The sequence below is a fragment of the Lepus europaeus genome, chromosome 11, assembly GCF_033115175.1.
Source record: "Lepus europaeus isolate LE1 chromosome 11, mLepTim1.pri, whole genome shotgun sequence".
Taxonomy (NCBI): Eukaryota; Metazoa; Chordata; class Mammalia; order Lagomorpha; family Leporidae; genus Lepus; species Lepus europaeus.
In genome coordinates, this window is record NC_084837.1 from 105,460,200 (window position 1) to 105,479,063 (window position 18,864).

Here is an 18,864-nt window from a genome sequence, read left to right on the forward strand (position 1 = left end):
GTGCATCCAATCGCTGCATACAAACACCCAGTTGCTCTGTCTCAGACCGTAACGGGCGCCTTGCTCGCTGCCTTCTTAGATTTCCCAGGCACTTGGGTTTTGTAAACCGTGTCTCAGCTGTTCCCACGCAGAGCTGGGCCTCGACCGTGGGAACACAAGCTAGGAGCCAATCTCCAGCTCCCCGCACCTGCCACCCCAGGGCTGAGACGGACAAGGCGGCACTGCGGCGGCTAGCGCTGTTACGGGGACGTAGAACAGGTGTGCCAGGAGGGGTTTCTCTACCCAGGGAGGCAGAGAACAGAAGGGAGGGGCCCGCGTGCCTGGGGGTGTCCCCGGCTCCGACTCATTTCCTTTCAAGGGCCCTCGGAATAGTAGCCACGGGACCCTCAAGTCCAACTTTTTCTTTTTATGGACATACACTGAGGGCTTAGAGACGTCAAGTGCCCTGTCTCGGCTCCGACCAAGCCCGAAAGCCTCACGCTCAGCCCCCGGATTCCCCTGCCTCTGCCCCTCGCGCGCTGTCCAGGCTACCCAGAGCGTCCACTCTGCCCCTCAGGATGGTGCGCGGGTTCGGCTCCGGGTGGACTACACTTCCCACAATGCCGCGGGCCCAGCCGCCCTCCCCCCCGCCTGTTTGGCACCGTCTCCGCCAGTAGAAAGGCAGAGTTTCCAGGGGCCGTTCGCAGCAGCCAATGAGCGCGGCGGTGGGCGGGCCTCTCCCGTCCATTGTTCTCGGTGCCCCACGGGCTTGAGCTGAGGTGACTCCGGAGGGGCCGGAGCGAGCCCGGAGGCGCTTCTGCGCGCGGAGCCGCGGCCGGAGCGGGACTCGGGCTCCGGAGAGGTGAGGCGCAGAGGCCGGCCCGGAGCTGCGCGGGCCCGGAGAGCCGCCCGCGGCAAGGGAGGAACGGGCCTGGAGCCAGCGCCGCTGGGGGAGGGGGTCCCTGCCGCCCCCACGGAGGCGCTCGGCCGCGCGCGAAGCGACCCACGCCGCGGCTTCTCCCGGCCGGGAACCCCTTGGCGGCTGCCAGCGGGCGGCGCGGGGTTTGCCCTGGAGGGGACCAGCGCAGCCTCCGGTGTTGCGGATGGGGAAACTGAGGCTGGGGGCGTGGCTTCCCCCGCCGGGACCCGCGCAGTGCTCTCGGCACTGGGGTTGAACGCACTTTGAGGGCTTTGCTTCCTCACTGGGATCTTGTTTCTGCCTTGCTGGTTTTGTTTGTGTCCATTGTTTTCATGTCAGGAGGATGAACTTAAATCGTTAATGATTGATAACCTCTGTCAACGTGATTTAAAAAGCACTTAAAAATGCGCTGATCTTAAATGTCACGTGTGTGTGTGTGTGTGTGTGTGTGTGGGTGGGTGGGTGGGCAAGTGTAGCCCTGGGAGTCCAGACGGAGAGCGTTCCCAGCCCCCAGAAGTCTCTCGGAGCCCCTTCCCGGTCAGTGCGCCCTCCCCCGCGGGAGGCAGCCGCTCTTGTGTTTGAATGCTTTTGAAATACATTTTCCTGGGTGGGTGTGCTACAGTTTGATTTATTAAGATTTATTTATTTATTTGAAAGAGTTACAGAGAGAGAGGAGAGGCAGAGAGAGAGAGATCTTCTATCCACTGGTTCACTCCCCAAATGGCTGCAACGGCCGGAGCTGCACTGATCCGAAGCCAGGAGCCAGGAGCTTCTTCTGGGTCTCCCACGCGGGTGCAGGGGCCCAAGGACTTGGGCCATCTTCCACTGCTTTCTCAGGCCATAGCAGAGTGGGCTTGAAAGTGGAGTAGCCAGGACTCGAACCTGCGTCCATATGGGATGTCGGCACTACAGGTGGTGGCTTTACCTGCTATGCCACAGTGCGGGCCCCTAAACATTTATTTATATTCATTTTATTTGAAAGGGAGAGCAGAGAGAGATCCATCTTCTATCTGCTGGTTTACTCCCTAAATTCCTAAAATGGCTGTGGCTGGGCCAGGCGGAAGGGAGAAACCAAGAAGTTCTGAAGACGTTGATTCGGTGAGGTGAGGTAGAACACAGCCCCCCTCCCCAGGTGTCGGGGAAGACTACTTGGAAGTGAGGCAGTGATGCAGTGAGATAGTGGCTTCCTCCTGTGAAGCCAGAGTGCCCTGACAGGGGATCCTTTGCTAATCCTTAAGATGTCCCCGTGAGATAAGGAGGAAGAATGTCATTATCTCTACTCATTAGGTGATCACTGAGGTTGAGTGGCTAAGCTGTGTCTTAGTCAAAGTCACCTGCCCTGCAGCAAGTCTGGAGTGACTTAGGGCAGACTGACCCTGCCTGGCCTCTTTGGAAGGCTTTGTATTTCCTCCCCTCCCTTCCCCTCGCCTCCCTTTCCTTCTTTCTTGATTGATTTATTTTTATTTGAAAGGCAGAGTGACCAAGAGCGTGAGAGACACAGAGAGAGACTCTTCCATCTGCTGGTTCATTCCCCAAATGGTTGCAACAGCCGGGGGGAGCAGACCAAAACCAGGAGCCCGGAACTCCATCCTGGTGTCCCACGTGGGTGCCGACCTTTGCTGCTTTCCCAGGTGCACTAGCAGGGAGCTGGACTGGAAGTGGAGCAGCCAGGGCACAAACTGTATTTCAGGAGCTCTTGGTGGCCGGAGCTGGGCTGCTGCGAGTCAGATCACTCAGATCACCAGTAAGTCTGCTTACTGGTTCCTTCCTCTGTCTTGTTTCTCAGCAGGTCTGCCTGTGGAGAGTGGGGCAAGGCCGTGTCTTCTCAGAGAGCGTGGCTGGAGAAGCCTCGAAGCCCCCGGTGCCTGGATGATGGCTGCAGAGCTGCCCAGCGTGACCGCTCCCCTGAGCCCCGTGGGCCAGGTGCCCCAAGAGGAGGACGAGCAGGAGGAGGCGGAGGTCACCACCACGATTCTGGAGGACGACGCCTGGGTGCAGGAAGCTGTGCTGCAGGAGGAGGGCCCTGAGCCTGAGCCCCTCGCGCAGGGCGCCGGCAAGGGCAGCCCCCAGGAGGAGGCAGCGGCCGCGGGGCCGCAGGGCGCGCTCGGCCGCCTCCGAGAGCTGTGTCGGCGCTGGCTGAGGCCAGAGGTGCACACCAAGGAGCAGATGTTGACTGTGCTGCCGCGGGAGATTCAGGCCTGGCTGCGAGAGCATCGGCCCGAGAACGGCGAGGAGGCCGTGGCCCTGGTGGAAGACTTGACCCAGACCCTGCGGGAGGGAGGTGAGATGCAGAGGCTCGTTGGCAGAGGGCGGGGCGGAGGGGTGTGCTGTTTAGGGAGGTGGAGAAGGAGGCGGCCAGGACAGGGTGTACCCTGTCCAAAGGCAGTTCAGCAAGTTCATCACCCTCTCATGCCCTATGCCGTGCAGTGGTGGCTCCAAAATTTCGGTCCAGGTAGGGCGTAGGGCGCTGATCTTGGAGCTGTGTTAGCAAAGCGAGCACAGATTTTGCTTGAGGGTTTATTTGCTGTGACTGGGGAGTCGATGGAGGTTATGGGGAGGGAAACTGAAGACCTATAGACCAGCCCTTGGCACTTCACTTGGTTCGGCAGTGAACAGCAGGATACTTCCAGCAGGGCTGGCACCGTGGCCCAGTGGGCAAGGCCACTGCTTGGGCCGCTGTGTCCCCCTCCAGAGTGGTGGTTTGAGTCCCAGCTGCTCCGCTTCCAGTCCAGCTCCCCATTAATGTGCCTGGGAAGTACCGGAGGATGGCCCAAGTATTTGAGTCCCTGCCACCCACATGGGACTCCTGCGTGGAGTTCTGGCTGTGGCCTGGCCCCGCCCCAGCCATTGTAGGAATTTGTTGTGTGAACCAGAGAATGGAAGATCTCTCTCTTTCACTCACTCAGTCACTCTGCCTCTCAAATAAATAAATGTTTAAAAAAAAAACGTTCCAGCAATTTAAAAAATTCTGATTTTTTTTTCAAAGTGACTATGAAACCAGTGACCAAAGTAGCTAATAACTAGGGACTTGCTGGGGTATAAGGCCATCCTGGGCTCTTAAAAAAATAATTCCAAGGCCGGCGCCGTGGCTCAACAGGCTAATCCTCCGCCTTGCGGCGCCGGCACACCGGGTTCTAGTCCCGGTCGGGGCACCGATTCTGTCCCGGTTGCCCCTCTTCCAGGCCAGCTCTCTGCTGTGGCCAGGGAGTGCAGTGGAGGATGGCCCAGGTCCTTGGGCCCTGCACCCCATGGGAGACCAGGAGAAGCACCTGGCTCCTGCCATCGGAACAGCGCGGTGCGCCGGCCGCAGCGCGCTACCACGGCGGCCATTAGAGGGTGAACCAACGGCAAAGGAAGACCTTTCTCTCTGTCTCTCTCTCTCTCTCACTGTCCACTCTGCCTGTCAAAAAAAAAAAAAATAATAATAATAATTCCAAACTTGAGCTCTTTACCCTGGTTACTGCGTGGGTCTCCCGGGTTGCTGCTGAGTTCCTGGCAAGTCACCTAACTCCTGCCTCTCCACTGTGGTCTTCAGTTGTAAACTAGAGGTCACAGCAGGGAGTGAGGAGGGGAGGGGAGAGGTGCATGGAGGATGCAGGGTGGCTGGGACTTGGAAAGGCACAGGTGGGGGCTGGTGCACTTCCCTAGAGGAGCTGTGTGGCTTTTCCTGGGTGACGGGGGGAGTGGGGGTCTGGCCGCTGGAGTGGCAAGTGTGCTTTGAGGAAGTCGTTTGGGGAAGGATGGGTGGCAGCTGGGACCAAATGCTGTGGGTTCTTGAGCGAGGGCCCAGGGGGCATGGGAGGAAGCTGAGTCTGGCAACAGGATGTTGGGTTGGTGCAGGAGGGGAGAGGCCGGGGAGTGGAGGGCAGCCAAGGAGCTTTCTGTCATGGGTGTGCAGGCCGAGGCAGGGCCAGCAGGCACCGAGGAGGAGCTGGACACGTGAGAAGGAGCTAATACTGGGAGTAACTAGCGTTTCTCCAGCTCTTTCTGTGGGCCTGGCAGATCAGAGGCAAGACTTTGGTCAGCGTCACTCCCTGGGGGAACCAGGGGGTTCTCTTTGCCAGCGAAGTTAGAGGAAGCTTGCAGGATCCGGGGCACCATTCACACTGCGGCGTGCAAGGACACAGGCACCGTGTGTGAGCATGTCACCACACGGACAGCGCTGCACGGCCTTCCTGGTGTGTGTGCAAGGAAGGGGCGCTGGTGAGGACGAGGACAAGCAGAGCGCTTGGGGCTGTGTGGTCTGGAAGGTTTAGGAGACAGGACAGGGACATAAGAGGAGAGGGCAGGTGACCAGGGCAGAGGCTGTGGCCACTGCCAGGAACTGGGAAGTTCCAGGGTGGGATGCTCATTTCAGAGACAGGAAGCAGGGGTTCAGTGTGGAGCCGGCATTCAGACTCGGGCCTGTTGCCTTCCATGGGGGTTTGGTAGAGCCTAAGGTTTATTTGAAGCAAAGTAACTGATTTTCTTCAGGCTTGAGAAAAAATTTTATTCTTCCTATTAAAAAAAACCTAGACACTGCACATCCTGTTTCATAACTTTGATGACTTGTCTCCTGATGGATGTGACAGGTTTGCAGTAAACTTCGGGATCTTCAGTTAGGAGCTGAGGGGTTGCTGTCTCGCTGGGGCAGCCACAGAGCAGTCGGATCTCAGCAGGCATCCGGGGTGACGGCAGCCCTGCCCCGGCCCATGCCGGGGGCTCCGTGCCCTTTTTCTTCCACTGAAGTGAGTGGGTTTGTCAGGCCTCTGACTTCTGCCTTTTGTTTCTTTTTACATTTAAAAAAATATTTGAAAAGCAGAGAGAGAAAGAGACTGGGGATGAGAAGCAGAAGGTTGGAACCCCTGGCCCTTTGCGACCTGGCCCAGACCCCCCTGCAGCCTGGCCCCCTCCTTAGTGCCCTTGTTCCGTTGAGAGCAGCCCTTGCTGGTTCCTGAAGGTAACTGTGTTAGGAATGTTGCGCCTGAGTTTTGGGGTTGGAATGGCCTGGCCTCGTCTGTGGATAAAATCCTGGTGTCCTGTGAGTGCTCACCTCTGCCAGCCCTCTCCCTGAAGCCATCCTCAGCCCCAGTCACCCGTCCCGTCCTGTCCCCGGTTGCACCATGTGGGAGCCCCTCTGTCACCTCTACTGCAAGTCCCCTCCCCCCGAACATCTGGGGTCGTCACCCATCCTGTTTCTATTTCTGTGATTCCGTTTCTTCTAGGAATTTGTAAGGTCCCAACTCTCTTTTTTTTCCCTCCTCTCCCTTCTGCCCCCCAAACCCACCCATCACAGTGCCACACACAGAATGGGAAGCCAGTGAGTATGGTGGGGTGAGTGCAGGAATCCTTCCCACCTGTGGATGGGGAGGGGCTTGTCTGCTTGGTCCGGGAAGGAGGCACAGCGCCTCCTTTGCCAAAACAAAGAGTCTGACATCAGGCTGGGCTTTGTATTTTAAAATGTTACTTGAGGCCAGCACCATGGTTCACTTGGCTAATCCTCCGCCTGTGGCGCCGGCACACTGGGTTCTAGTCCCGGTCAGGGCGCCGGATTCTGTCCCGGAGAAGCACCTGGCTCCTGGCTTCAGATCGGCGCAGCGCCGGCCATAGCAGCCATTGGGAGGGTGTGTGTGTGTGTGTGTGTGTGTGTGTGAACCAACGGAAGGAAGACCTTTCTCTCTGTCTCTCTCTCACTAACTCTGCCTGTCCAAAAAAAAAAAAAAAAAAGTTACTTGAGGGGCTGGCACTGTGGTGTAGCAGGGTAGGCTGCCGCCTGCAACAGCAGCATCCCATATAAGAGTCCCTTGCTGCTTTGCTTCCAATACAGCTCCCTGCTCATGTTCCTGGGATAGCAATGGAAAATGGCCCAAGTATTTGGGCCCCTGCCACCCATGTGGGAGACCCAAATGGAGTTCCCAGATTCCTGGATTCAGCCTGGACCAGCCCTAGTCATTGCAATAATTTGGGGAATAAACTAGCAGATGAAAGATCTCTTTCTGTTTCTCCTTCTCTCTCTCTCACTCTGCCTTTCAAATAAATAAAATAAACTTAAAAAAAAAAAATTGAGGAGCAGAGAGAGTGCCAGTCTGTTGGTTCACGCCCCAGCTGCCCACAAGGCCAGGACTAGGCTGGGACCAGAGCCACGAGCTGAGACTCAACCTGGGTCTCCCGGGTGGGTGGCCGGAACTCAGTCGTTTGAGCTGACCGCTGCCTCCCGTGGCTGCATTGGCAGGAAGCTGGAGGCAGGAGTTGGAGAAAGAATAGAATCCAAGCACTCCAATATGACAAGCAGACATGTCCAAGTGAGCGCCAACCTCGGTGTGGCAAAACATAGCTGGGGGGAGGGCACCATTGTGTCGTAGCTGCTGAAGCTGCCTGCTGCCTGCGACACCTGTATCCCCTGCATCCCACAGGGGCTCCGGTTTGAGTCCCCGCTGCTCTACTGCTACTGCTTCTTCCTCTTTTTTTTTTTTTTTTTTTTAAGATTTATTTATGTATTTGAAGGGCAGAGTTACAGAGAGGCAGAGGGAGAGAGAGAGAGAGAGAGGGGTCTTCCATCCTCTGGTTCACTCCCCAAATGGTCGCAACGGCCAGAGCTGGGCTGATCTGAAGCCTGGAGCCAGGAGCTTTTTCCTGGTCTCCCATGCGGGTGCAGGAGCCCAGGGACTTGGGCCATCCTACACTGCACTCTCAGGCCATAGCAGAGAGCTGGATCAGAAGTGGAGCAACCAGGACTTCAGTTGGCACCCATAAGGGATGCTGGCACTGCAGGCAGTGGCTTTTACCCTCTACACCACAGTGCTGGCCCCAGCTGCTCCACTTCTGATCCAGCTCCCTGCTAATGGCCTAGGAAAAGCAGCAGAAGATGTCCCACGTGTTTGGGCCCTATCACCGACATGGGAGACCTGTTAGAAGCTCCTGGCTCCTGGCTTCGGCCTGGCCCAGACTGGCCGTTGATGCCATTTGGAGGAGTAAACCAATGGATGGAAGACCTCTCTGTGTCTCTCCTTCTCTAACTCCAACTTTCAAAATAAATAAATAAATTTTAAAAACAGTAACAAAATCCTGGCCAGGGATATTTCTGAACCTGGAAAGCCTGCAGCCTAGATCTGGGGAAATTCTCAGGCTCGTCGGTGAGTCAGGCCAGTTCATTCCCACAGAGGGCACTTATGCTTAGCCTGCAGGATTTCCGTTGTGAGGAGCTATCGATGAATCCTTTATCAATAGTCAGCATGCCCAGTGAGTACTCTCATTTATGCTGGTAATAAAAGCAGTTTTCAGAGTAACTCGTCTCTGAGTATGGGTATGTATGTTTACAGGGGCCCAGGGAGCCCTCCCTGCTGGCCTGAGTGTGAACCAGCGGTAGGCGACCCTCCTCCGTTATCCGTCCGAGCCGCGGGCAGAATGCCGGGGCTGCCTGCGTTTTCTTGAACAGGACAAGTTTTTAATGCTTGCTTAATGATTATCATCTGCTTGAAAGGCAGAGTGACAGAGACAGAGAAATCTTCCAAGTGCTGGTTTACGTCCCGAAATGGCCACAACAGCTGGGGCTGGGCCAGGCTGAGGCCAGGAGCCCGGAGCTCCATCCAGTCTCCCACATGGGTGGCAGGGGCCCAGGGACTTGGCCCATCCTTGGCCCATCCTTGGCTGCGCCAGCCGGAAGTCCGATGGGATCCAGAGGCGGAACTTGACTGCAGGCACTCCCAATCTCAGGCACTCCATTATGGGGTGCGGCTGTCCTGGGCAGTGCTTTAACCCGTAGCACCACAGTGCCCGTCCCAGGACAGATGTCTGGTGGGCAGCACACTTGCCTGGACGTCAGCGTCTCCTGACAGACAGACAGACTGAAGCTGTCCGGGGCTGGCCTTGCTAGCCCGAGGAGGTCACCACTGCTCCCGTGGAAGCCGTCCTTCCAAAGACTCGGCCTTTCGGTCCAGAGGGATTGACAGTCCCTTGCAGCACGCTTTCCATCTGCTCCAGGCCTGTTGAGAGACCACACGCCCAAAACATGAGTTATCCCAGCTGCTGCCAGACTACCTCCGACCTGTGAGCTGGGGACCGGAAGTCATTTATCAAGTGGTATGGCCCACTTTGGGCTCCGAAACTGTAGTCCCCAAGGGTGGGTGTGTGGCACAGTGTCCCGTGTTGGAGTTCCTCTTGCTATTCCAGCTTCCCGATGTGCATCCCGAGAGGCAGGAGTGATGGCTCAAGTAGTGGGCCCTGCCACCCATGTGGGAGACCCGGATGGAATTCCTGGCTCCTGGCTTCAGCCTGGTCCAGCTGACTGTTGCTGGCATTTGGGGAGTGAACCAGTGGATGGAAGATCTCTCTCTCTCTTTTTCAAATGAATAAAAATGTGTAAATTTAAAAAATAAGCACCTTCAACTTATATTAAAAAAGAAAATGTAGCCCTTATAGAACTGGGACATGTCCTCGAACAGCTCTGTAATTGCTTTATGTGGGTTCACCCAGGTTTCTGGGAGGTAAGCAGGAAAATACCCTTAGGGACAGGGAGACCAGTGAACTCATGCCCTGGTGGAATCCCCTAACTAGCCCCAGGCCTGAGTGATGGCTTCTCTCCTAACAGACACTTTGCTCTCACGGAAGCTCATTTTCCACAAAGAAATGCTGACCCTGAGGAAGCTCGGGAAATTCCAGGGTCAAGAGTGATGATCTCCTGCTGCAGAAATCTGCCGACCATCAGGGGGGCCCCTAGACCAGCTGTGTCAGCGCCATCAGCAGGCCTGTCCAGAATGCACATTCCTGGGCCCCACCCCAGAACTGCTGAATCAGAAACTTTGGCGTTTAACGAGCTCCCTGGGTGATCTTGATTCAAGCTTGAGTTTGAGAACCATTGCATCCGACTCGGCCACACATTGGAATCTGCTGGAGACCCAGAGCCCACCCCTGGGGATTCTTGCTTCCTGATTTTATTGGTCCACTGTGGATCAGGTAGCAGATTCTTGAACACTCCCCAGGTGGTTCTTCTGTGCAGCAGGCCAGGCTGAAGCCAGGAGCCTGGAACTCAATCCAGGTCTCCCGTGTGGGTGGCAGAGACCCACTTGAGTGTATCACCTGCTGGGTGCATACTACCTAGAAGTACTTGAGCTAACACCTGCTGCCTCCCAGCGTGCACATTAGCGGGGAGAGGAATCCAAAACCAGGGGGCCAGGACTTGAAGCAGGTAATCAAGGGGTGTCTTTAACCTCTGCACCCGACACCTGCCCCGCCATGAACATTCTGAAACAGCACCCTCATGCCACAGGGCAGTAGGGAGAGGAAATGTTAGAACTGTAAGGTGTGTGGCAGTCTCTCATTTATGCTGACCAGAGTTCATTGTCGTTTTTGTCAGTGGTCGCTCTTTTTCCAAGCCATGGAGTTCAGGTAGACAAGGCCCCCAGTCCCTCGTGCTAGCCAGGCAGCACTCCAAGGGGGAGAGCCCACATCCAAATGGGGGAGAGCCAAGTTCCGGCAAAATTGGTACTGGATCCACTTCGGTAGCTTAGGTCCATGGCTCCGAGCAGCGCTGACACACAGTGTGGGCACAGGCAGGCGGGGCTTTGGAGGAACTTTGAGTCGGACACACACTAACACAGCAGAGTTGGTGATCACTGTATTTCCCTTGTTATAAATTAATTCAAGTTCATCCCCAAATTGACAGCAGCTTTGCTCATGCATTCTGATAAGCTTTCTAGCGTGGGAGAGGAGGAGGAGGAGGCCCATGGTCAGGTAAGGGCCTGGGGAGCAGCCACGGGAACCTGCTGTGCGTGAGTCCCAGAGCCTGTGTCACAGGAGCCGTTGGCTTTTGACCCAGCTGTGATTGTGGCTTTTGCCTGCTTGCCAGCAAGGGGAGAGGGTGGTTTTTGGACAGGGGTCCGATCGTTGTGAAGGCTGAGTCTCTACAACTCAGACCCCTGCTCCACAGCTTACACAAAAGGGAATTCCAGAATTACAGATCTGTGCAGGGTCTCCAGTGATGAGGAAGACAATATTCTCACGACCTTGGGATGGGGAAGGACTTCATAAGCCCATGAGACTAACAGGTAAGAGCTATAAATATTAGGTAATTTAGAAATTAAGAAATCCGGGGTGTTCCTGGCTCCTGGCTTCAGCCTGGCCCAGCTTCAGATGCTGCGGGCCTCTGGGGAGTGAATCAGCATGGAGGATTTCTCTGTCACTCTGCCTGTCAAAGAAATCAGTCTTTTATTATTATTATTATTTGACAGGCAGAGTGGATAGTGAGAGAGAGAAAGGTCTTCCTTTGCCGTTGGTTCACCCTCCAATGGCTGCCGCGGCCGGCGCGCTGCGGCCGGCACACCGTGCTGATCCAAAGGCAGGAGCCAGGTGCTTCCCCTGGTCTCCCATGGGGTGCAGGGCCCAAGCACTTGGGCCATCCTCCACTGCACTCCCAGGCCACAGCAGAGAGCTGGCCTGGAAGAGGAGCAACCGGGACAGAATCCAGCGCCCCAATCGGGACTAGAACCCGGTGTGCCACCGCCACAAGGCGGAGGATTAGCCTGTTGAGCCACGGCGCCAGCCCTTTTTTTTTTATTATTTAAAAAAAGTTACATTTGCTAGGTATTCATTCCCAACCCTTTTGTGCTAGTTTTCTTGGTTAACTGAAGTTGGAATTCATTTCCCAGTCGTTTCTCCAGAGGAGCTCATGGGAACAGTAGTCCGCCGTGTTCAAAGCTGTTTGCCGACACACTTTACTCGAAAGCCAATTCTGCAGAACACAGAACCTGCGACCCACATTTTCTTGCCTCTCTGGTTGTTGCTGTTGCTCCCCTGACTGCCGGCCTTGGATGTGACTGGAGAGAATTCTGGAAACCAGCGGTCGGCTCCCTCCCCCTCTCAAAGGGCTTTGCTCCTGTGCCTGTGGCCCACCTGCCTGGCTACTGAAAACTGCCCTTGGTTGGGTTGGTTTTCCTTGGCGGGCAGTATTCCTTTGGAGGGTAACGGCTTTGCAGCTTCTATCTGAAGTGTTCTTCCTGCTCCTTTGGTTTTTTCTTCTTTGGGAGCTCTGGTTACATAGTTGGTTCTCCTTTTACCTCACTCTGTTCCTGCCACCCTCTAATCCCTTTAACTCGTGTCCCGCTCGTGTAATTGCCATTCTCGCTTTCCTCCTCCGCGCTTTCCCAGGGGGGGCCCGGGATCCAGGTTGGCTCCATTTCCCCAGGGTGGGTCTCTTCTCCCCAGCTTTCCCGAGCCCTTCCAGCTTGAGTTTCCTCTCCCCCTGTTCCTTACGTTCCACCCCAGGTCTTGCTTCAGACAGGTGCTTTGTTCTCGAACCTGTTTCTGTGGATGGAGGACGGTGCCTTTGCTCAGTGATAGTGAAGTCCCGACTGCTGTGGCGTGTCTCAGGCTCTCCCCTTCTCTGCTGTGCAGGAACAGCTCCCTGCGTGCAGGGCTCACCTGTGCCATTCTGCCTGTCGCCTCACCATCCAGGAGCCACAGGAGCCAGCGCTGCTCACCCACTTGCCAACGCACTGTCATGCTGGAGGCTGACGCCCGCCCCCCCGCCCCTCACTCTCCATGTCGGCCTCTTCCCTTCTGTTCTCAGCCGTCCTACCCAGTCTCTGCTGTTCTGTGAGGACTCGACGTGTATTTTGGTGTCTGCAACTGCATCTTGCTTTTAATTTCACTGAAAATGAAGTTTTGGCTTTTTGTTTTATTTTTATTTACTAGGAAGGCAGAGCAATGCAGAGCTATAGGTATCTTTCAGCCTCTGGTTCAGTCCCCAAATGCCCTTAACAGCCTGTGTCCGGTTCAGACCAAGGGTAGGAGCCTGGAACCCGTCCAGGTCTCCCACGTGGGTGGAAGGGACCCAGGTATTTGAGCCATCACTTGCTGCTCCCATTAGTGCATTAACAGGAAGGTGGATTGGAAGCAGGAGCAGAATTCAATCCAAGGCACCCTAATATGCAAGTGTCCCAGGTGGCGACTTAACTGGCTGAAGTGTGGACTTTTACTGCTTTCACTGTTGCTTCTGAGTTCATACCAGAACTTAACCAGATATATATATATTTTTTAAGATTTTATTTATTTGAAAGACTTACAGAGAGAGGTAGAGACAGAGAGAAAGAGGTCTTCTATCTGCTGGTTCACTCTGCCAAATAGCCACAACAGCCAGAGCTGAGCCAGTCCAAAGCCAGGAGTGAGGAACTTCTTCTGGGTCTCCGATGTGGGTGCAGAGGCCCAATGACTAGGGCGATCCTCCGCTGCTTTCCCAGGTGCATTAGCAGGGAGAAGGATTGGAAGTGGAACAGTCGGGACTTGAATTGGCTCTCATATGGGATGCCGGCGCTTCAGGCCAGGGCTTTAGCCCACTCTACCACAGTGCCGGCCCTAGAACTTAACCAGTTCTAAATGTAAAACAGTAGAAGTCCTTACTAGCTGATGTCACCTATTCAGAGAACAGTCACTAAAGTCACTCCCAAAATGCTTTTGGTCATGTTAGCTTGCTAAGTTGAGTCTTCAGCCTAGAAATCCCATAGAAGAGATACACAGTGCTCTGTGTTCAGAACTTGCAAGAAGACCTGTTTTGGGAGTTGAGGAAACAGAATTCCAGGCTGTGGCCAGGATGGGGTGGAGGGAGATGGGGAGGGCATTATGCCCTCCTGTCTGTCGGCTGTGGAGCCTGCAGGCTACCAGGGGGTTTGTGTGTGTGTGTGTGTGTGTTCCTTTAATAAGGTCTGTTTGCAAGGCTGAATGTGATCTCAGGCTGAGCCCGGGTGCTGCCTGACAAGACACATGTCAGATTTTACCATGCTGACATATGGAAATTGACGTTAATTTCCAGAAACTAGTAATTGCTGAAGTGAGCTTCTAACCCTCAACAGTGTGTTCACTCTAACAGTGGAGAGTTCACTAGGACTTGCGTGATTATTTTACTAATTGCCTTCCTGCTCTCTCGGAAGCTCTGATTTTTGGGGTCTGAGGAATATCAGGCAGTGACATAAAGTTGTTAATTCATTTCTACACACTCTACAAAAGGGGAGAGACACAAAAATAGAGCACAAGGGAATTACAGTAAAAAGGGAAGAGTGGGAGGAAGAACCTGAAATCATAACATACGAAATGCATGCTATAAAAACGTTCAGTTCTTGGTGTAAGCTTCTGGCTCCGAGCTTCCTGGCAGGCGTGGTGAAGGGGAGCAATAACCACGAGCATGAGGGGGACACAAACTGATCACCCAGAAGAATGGCGCTTTTTGGCGTAGAGCTCAAGAGAGACTTCTCCAGGCTCGTCAGGAGCACATCGAGGATATAAACAGCATTGTCAGCGGCTTCCTGGCACCATCAGTGTTGCGACAGCCGTTAGTTTCTCGTGACACTTCCTAAAGCATATGTCTGTTAGCCAGGGCTGTTGAACCAACACACAGTTCCGGAAACAGTTACCCAGGGCAGAGGCGTGATCCAGGTGCCCAGCCCTCTGCCTGTCTGGCTTCACCCCAGGGCAGATTTTAGAGCCTCTCACCTACTTCTGGAAATCCTAGTGGGATCTTTGTTTATCCTTTTCTTTATTTTTTAATGTTTGTTTGTTTTCATCCATTTGGAAGGCAGGACAACAGAGAGAAAGATAGAAATAGATAGAGATCTCCATCCACTGGTTCACTCCCCAAATGCCTGCAATTGCCAAGGAAGGGCCAGGCTGAAGCCAGGATGCAGGAACTTCATTTGGTTCGTCCATGTGGGTGGCAGAGGCGCAAGCACGTGAGCCATCACCCACTTCCTCCCAGGCTTGTTTTACCAGGAAGCTGGATTAGAAGCAGAGGAGCTGGGACGCGAACCAGCCATTCTGATATAGGACGTAGGCATCACAAGCAGCAGTTTGACCAGCTCCATCACAACACCTGCCCCTGGCTTTAATTTATTTTCATTTTATTTGAAAGGCAGAGAGAAAGAAAACCAGAGTGGGGGGGAGGATCTTCCATCTGCTGGTTCACTCCCCAAATGTCTGCAACAGCCAGGGCTGGGCCAGGCCAAAGCCAGAAGGCAAGAACTCAGCAGAGATCCACATACGTGAGCCATCACCTGCTCCCTCACAGGGTGTGCATCAGCAGGAAACTGGATTGGAAGTGGAAGATACAGGACTCGAGCCGGGCACTGCAATATGGGAAACAGGTGTCGCACATGGCAACTTAATCACTACACCGAATGCCCACCTTCCCCTCCTCCCAATAAGTTTTTTTCACCTATATGTTTGCTAAGTATTGAGCAGGAGGGGGTTTGACAAGTTCTTAGAAGCTGGATGTTTTGTATTACCAATTTAAAAAGTCTGGGGGGGGGGTGGTACAGCTGGTTAAGCTGCACTTGTAATGCCCATATCCCATATCAGAGTGCTGGTTCAAGTCCTGGCTGCTCCACTTCCTATCCAGTTCCATGTGAATGTGCCTGGGAAAGCAGCAAAAGATGGCCCAGACGCTTGGGTCCCTGTACTCACATGGGAGACCTGGATGGAGTTTCTGGCTTCTGGCTTCAGCTGGCCCAGCCCTGACTGTCGTGGACATTTGGGAGCAAACCAAGGGACGGAAGATTCTATCTGTCCTCCTGTCATTATAACTGAGTGAGTTTTTAAAAAACAAAACGCTCATCTGTAGGCTCGCAGTGCAAACAAATTTGAGGGCTCCTTGAACTGCCCACTTGTTTGATGTGTGTAGACACCGAGGGTCCTTGCTGCCATCTTGTCATGTGTTACATGCCAAGCAGTAAGCTGATAGACACTGGGCACACTGTAATGCAAGAGGTCAATGTATAAGTTCCACTGGCAAGGAGACTGGGCTTCAGGGAAACTTCTCTGGTACCAATTTAAAAGAAAAAAGAAACCAGTTAAGTTATTCATCAAATTTATTTATTGCTTTATTTATTTATTTATTTATTTGACAGGCAGAGTGGATAGTGAGAGAGAGAGAGAGAGAGACAGAGAGAAAGGTCTTCCTTTTTGCCGTTGGTTCAACCTCCAATGGCCGCTGCGGCCAGCGCACTGCGCTGATCCGAAGCCAGGAACCAGGTGCTTCTCCTGGTCTCCCATGGGGTGCAGGGCCCAAGGACTTGGGCCATCCTCCACTGTATTCCCGGGCCATAGCAGAGAGCTGGCCTGGAAGAGGGGCAACCGGGATAGAATCCAGAGCCCCAACCGGGACTAGAACCCGGTGTGCTGGCGCCGCAAGGTGGAGGATTAGCCTGTTGAGCCATGGCGCCGGCCTTATTGCTTTATTTTTTTTAAATATTTATTTATTATTATTTATTTGTTTATTTATTTATTTTATTATAAAGGCAGAGTTACAGAGAGGCAGGGGAGGGGAGTCTTCCCTTCACTGGTTCACTCCCCAAATGGCCACAACGGCCAGAGCTGGGCCGATCCAAAGCCAGGAGCCAGGAGCTTCCTCCGGGTCTCCCACGCGGGTGCAGGGGCCCAAGGACTTGGGCCATCTTCTACTGCTTTCCTAGGCCACAGCAGAGAGCTGGATCAGAAGTGGAGCAGCCAGGACTTGAACCAGTGCCCATATGGGATGCTGGTGCTGCAGGTTGGGGCTTTAACACGCTGTGCCACAGCGCCCGCCCTGTGCTTTATTTTTTAATTATTTGTTTGAAAAACAGAGACACAGGCAGACACAGATCTCCCATAACTGGTTCACTCCCGAATGCCGCAGCAGCCAGGGCTGGGCCAGGCGGGAGTCACAGCTGAGAACATAACCCACAGGTAGTCAGCTGCTGGAGCCGTCACCTGCTGCCTCCTAGGGCTGCTGCAGGATGCTGGCGTTGAGAATGGAGCTGACCGGAATCAGGCGCTCCGCTGTGGCACGTGGGCGTCCCAGGCGGTGTCTTAACACCGCGCCACACACCTGCCCCAACACCAGACCGGGCACCGCAGAGAACCGGGCACCAGGGCGGTGTAGAGGTCATTGTGTATCCGTTGCTGCCCTCTAAGTAGGATTTTCAAATTCCCACCTGACCTTGTGTCCCAGGGGAGAGACAGGTAAGAGCCGTGGGACCTTTAAGACTTTCAGCTCCAGGCTGTGCCCACAGCTGTGCGGCCTGGCGCACGTGCGCCATTGGAAGGAAGCAAACCTTCAGGGTGGCGATCCCCTCCCAGCCTCTTCGTTTCCACTGGAGTCCCGCTAGCAGACGTGTCCCTTTGGTTTCCTTTTCCGCTCATGACCCGAATGCAGTCGGCACCGTGTGTTTTTCGTTGTTACAGGTTTTGACACACACAGCGACAACGGGGAGAGTGACTCCGAGACAGGCCGTGGGCCCCGGGCCCGCGGGGAGGTGCCGCCCCAGGGCAGGGCCGAGGGCCAGCTCATAGGCCTGCAGGGCACCTACCTGGGCGAGAAGCCCCACGAGTGCCCGCAGTGCGGGAAGACCTTCAGCCGGAAGTCCCACCTCCTCACGCACGAGCGCACGCACACGGGCGAGAAGTACTACAAGTGCGCCGAGTGCGGCAAGAGCTTCAGCGACGGCTCCAACTTCAGCCGGCACCAGACCACGCACACGGGGGAGAGGCCCTACAAGTGCCGGGACTGCGGGAAGAGCTTCAGCCGCAGCGCCAACCTCATCACGCACCAGCGCATCCACACGGGCGAGAAGCCCTTCCAGTGCGCCGAGTGCGGCAAGAGCTTCAGCAGGAGCCCCAATCTCATCGCCCACCAGCGCACCCACACTGGGGAGAAGCCCTACTCGTGCCCCGAGTGCGGCAAGAGCTTCGGCAACCGCTCCAGCCTCAACACGCACCAGGGCATCCACACGGGCGAGAAGCCCTACGCGTGCAAGGAGTGCGGCGAGAGCTTCAGCTACAACTCCAACCTCATCCGGCACCAGAGGATCCACACCGGCGAGAAGCCGTACGCGTGCAGCGAGTGCGGGCAGAGGTTCAGCCAGAGCTCGGCGCTCATCACGCACCGGCGCACGCACACGGGCGAGAAGCCCTACCAGTGCGCCGAGTGCGGCAAGAGCTTCAGCCGCAGCTCCAACCTGGCCACGCACCGCCGCACGCACCTGGTGGAGAAGCCCTACAAGTGCGGGGCGTGCGGGAAGAGCTTCAGCCAGAGCTCCAGCCTGATCGCGCACCAGGGCGTGCACACGGGCGAGAAGCCCTACGAGTGCCGGGCGTGCGGCGAGAGCTTCAGCTGGAGCTCCAACCTGGTCAAGCACCAGCGCGTGCACACGGGCGAGCGGCCCCACAAGTGCGGCGAGTGCGGGAAGGGCTTCAGCCAGCGCTCGCAGCTCGTGGTGCACCAGCGCGTGCACACCGGCGAGCGGCCCTACCAGTGCCTCCTGTGCGGCAAGAGCTTCAGCCGCGGCTCCATCCTCGTCATGCACCAGCGGGCGCACCTGGGCGAGCGGCCCTACCGGTGCCCCGAGTGCGGCAAGGGCTTCAGCTGGAACTCCGTGCTCATCATCCACCAGCGCACCCACACCGGGGAGAAGCCCTACAAGTGCCCCGAGTGCGGCAAGGGCTTCAGCAACAGCTCCAACTTCATCACCCACCAGAGGACGCACGTGAAGGAGAAGCTGTGCTGACGCTGCGGGGGGGGGGGGGGGGGGAGCCGGCCCCTGGACCGTCTCTGGGGTTTCCTCTGCCGCAGTATGGCCCGGCTCTCACTCCTAGGGCACTGGGCAGAGGCCAGCCTCCCCACGTTCGAGAACAGAAACTGGGTCTCATGTTTCACCGCTTGGTTGGGCTTCTCCCCGATTCCTCTGTGCCTCAGTTTCCTCCTTGGCCTGGGGGGGAGGGGGAAATGTGTCTCTGTGTGAGATGGAAGACAAAGAAATACCAGGCATTTGTGTGTGTGTGGTTGTTTTGCTACCACTGTTGGGCCAAGGTGCCTTCACCCCAAGCCGCCAGCCTCCCCGGACCCTGCCCATGGCAGAACCTGCTCTTCCGGTCTGTGCCGTCTTGGGCTTTGGTATCAGCTCAGGATGGAGGGGCCTCTGCTGCTCCGAGACACACACGTGAAGGTCAAGCCCTATTTCCATAAAGTG

The 18,864-nt window shown here is 55.5% G+C and overlaps 1 protein-coding gene across 7 annotated transcripts; it reads left to right on the plus strand.

The window, feature by feature from the left end:
• The first annotated feature begins 747 nt into the window (after window positions 1-747).
• Window positions 748-18,408, plus strand: ZSCAN2 (zinc finger and SCAN domain containing 2). Of its 7 annotated transcripts, XR_009867325.1 has the most exons (5): window positions 748-841; window positions 2,685-3,179; window positions 10,803-10,920; window positions 11,521-11,713; window positions 14,776-15,198. XR_009867325.1 is itself a non-coding variant. In XM_062206292.1 (4 exons), the coding sequence occupies exons 2-3, from the start codon at window positions 2,768-2,770 to the stop codon at window positions 10,901-10,903; spliced, it is 513 nt and encodes a 170-aa protein (XP_062062276.1). In that variant the 5' UTR covers window positions 748-841; window positions 2,685-2,767; the 3' UTR covers window positions 10,904-10,920; window positions 17,081-17,151. The 7 variants fall into 7 exon arrangements, 6 of the variants coding, with proteins under 6 accessions (XP_062062276.1, XP_062062277.1, XP_062062273.1 ...); XM_062206292.1 differs by lacking the exons at window positions 11,521-11,713; window positions 14,776-15,198 and adding an exon at window positions 17,081-17,151; XM_062206293.1 differs by lacking the exon at window positions 14,776-15,198 and having other exon boundaries at window positions 11,521-12,324.
• Window positions 18,409-18,864: the final 456 nt, after the last annotated feature.

Bases quoted from the DNA above. Each gene is read 5' to 3' on its own strand.
- ZSCAN2 (XM_062206289.1), top strand. From the start codon at position 2,768: ATGATGGCTGCAGAGCTGCCCAGCGTGACCGCTCCCCTGAGCCCCGTG. The intron at 3,180-17,080 runs GTGAGATGCAGA...TCGTTGTTACAG, and splicing joins CCAGACCCTGCGGGAGGGAG to GTTTTGACACACACAGCGAC.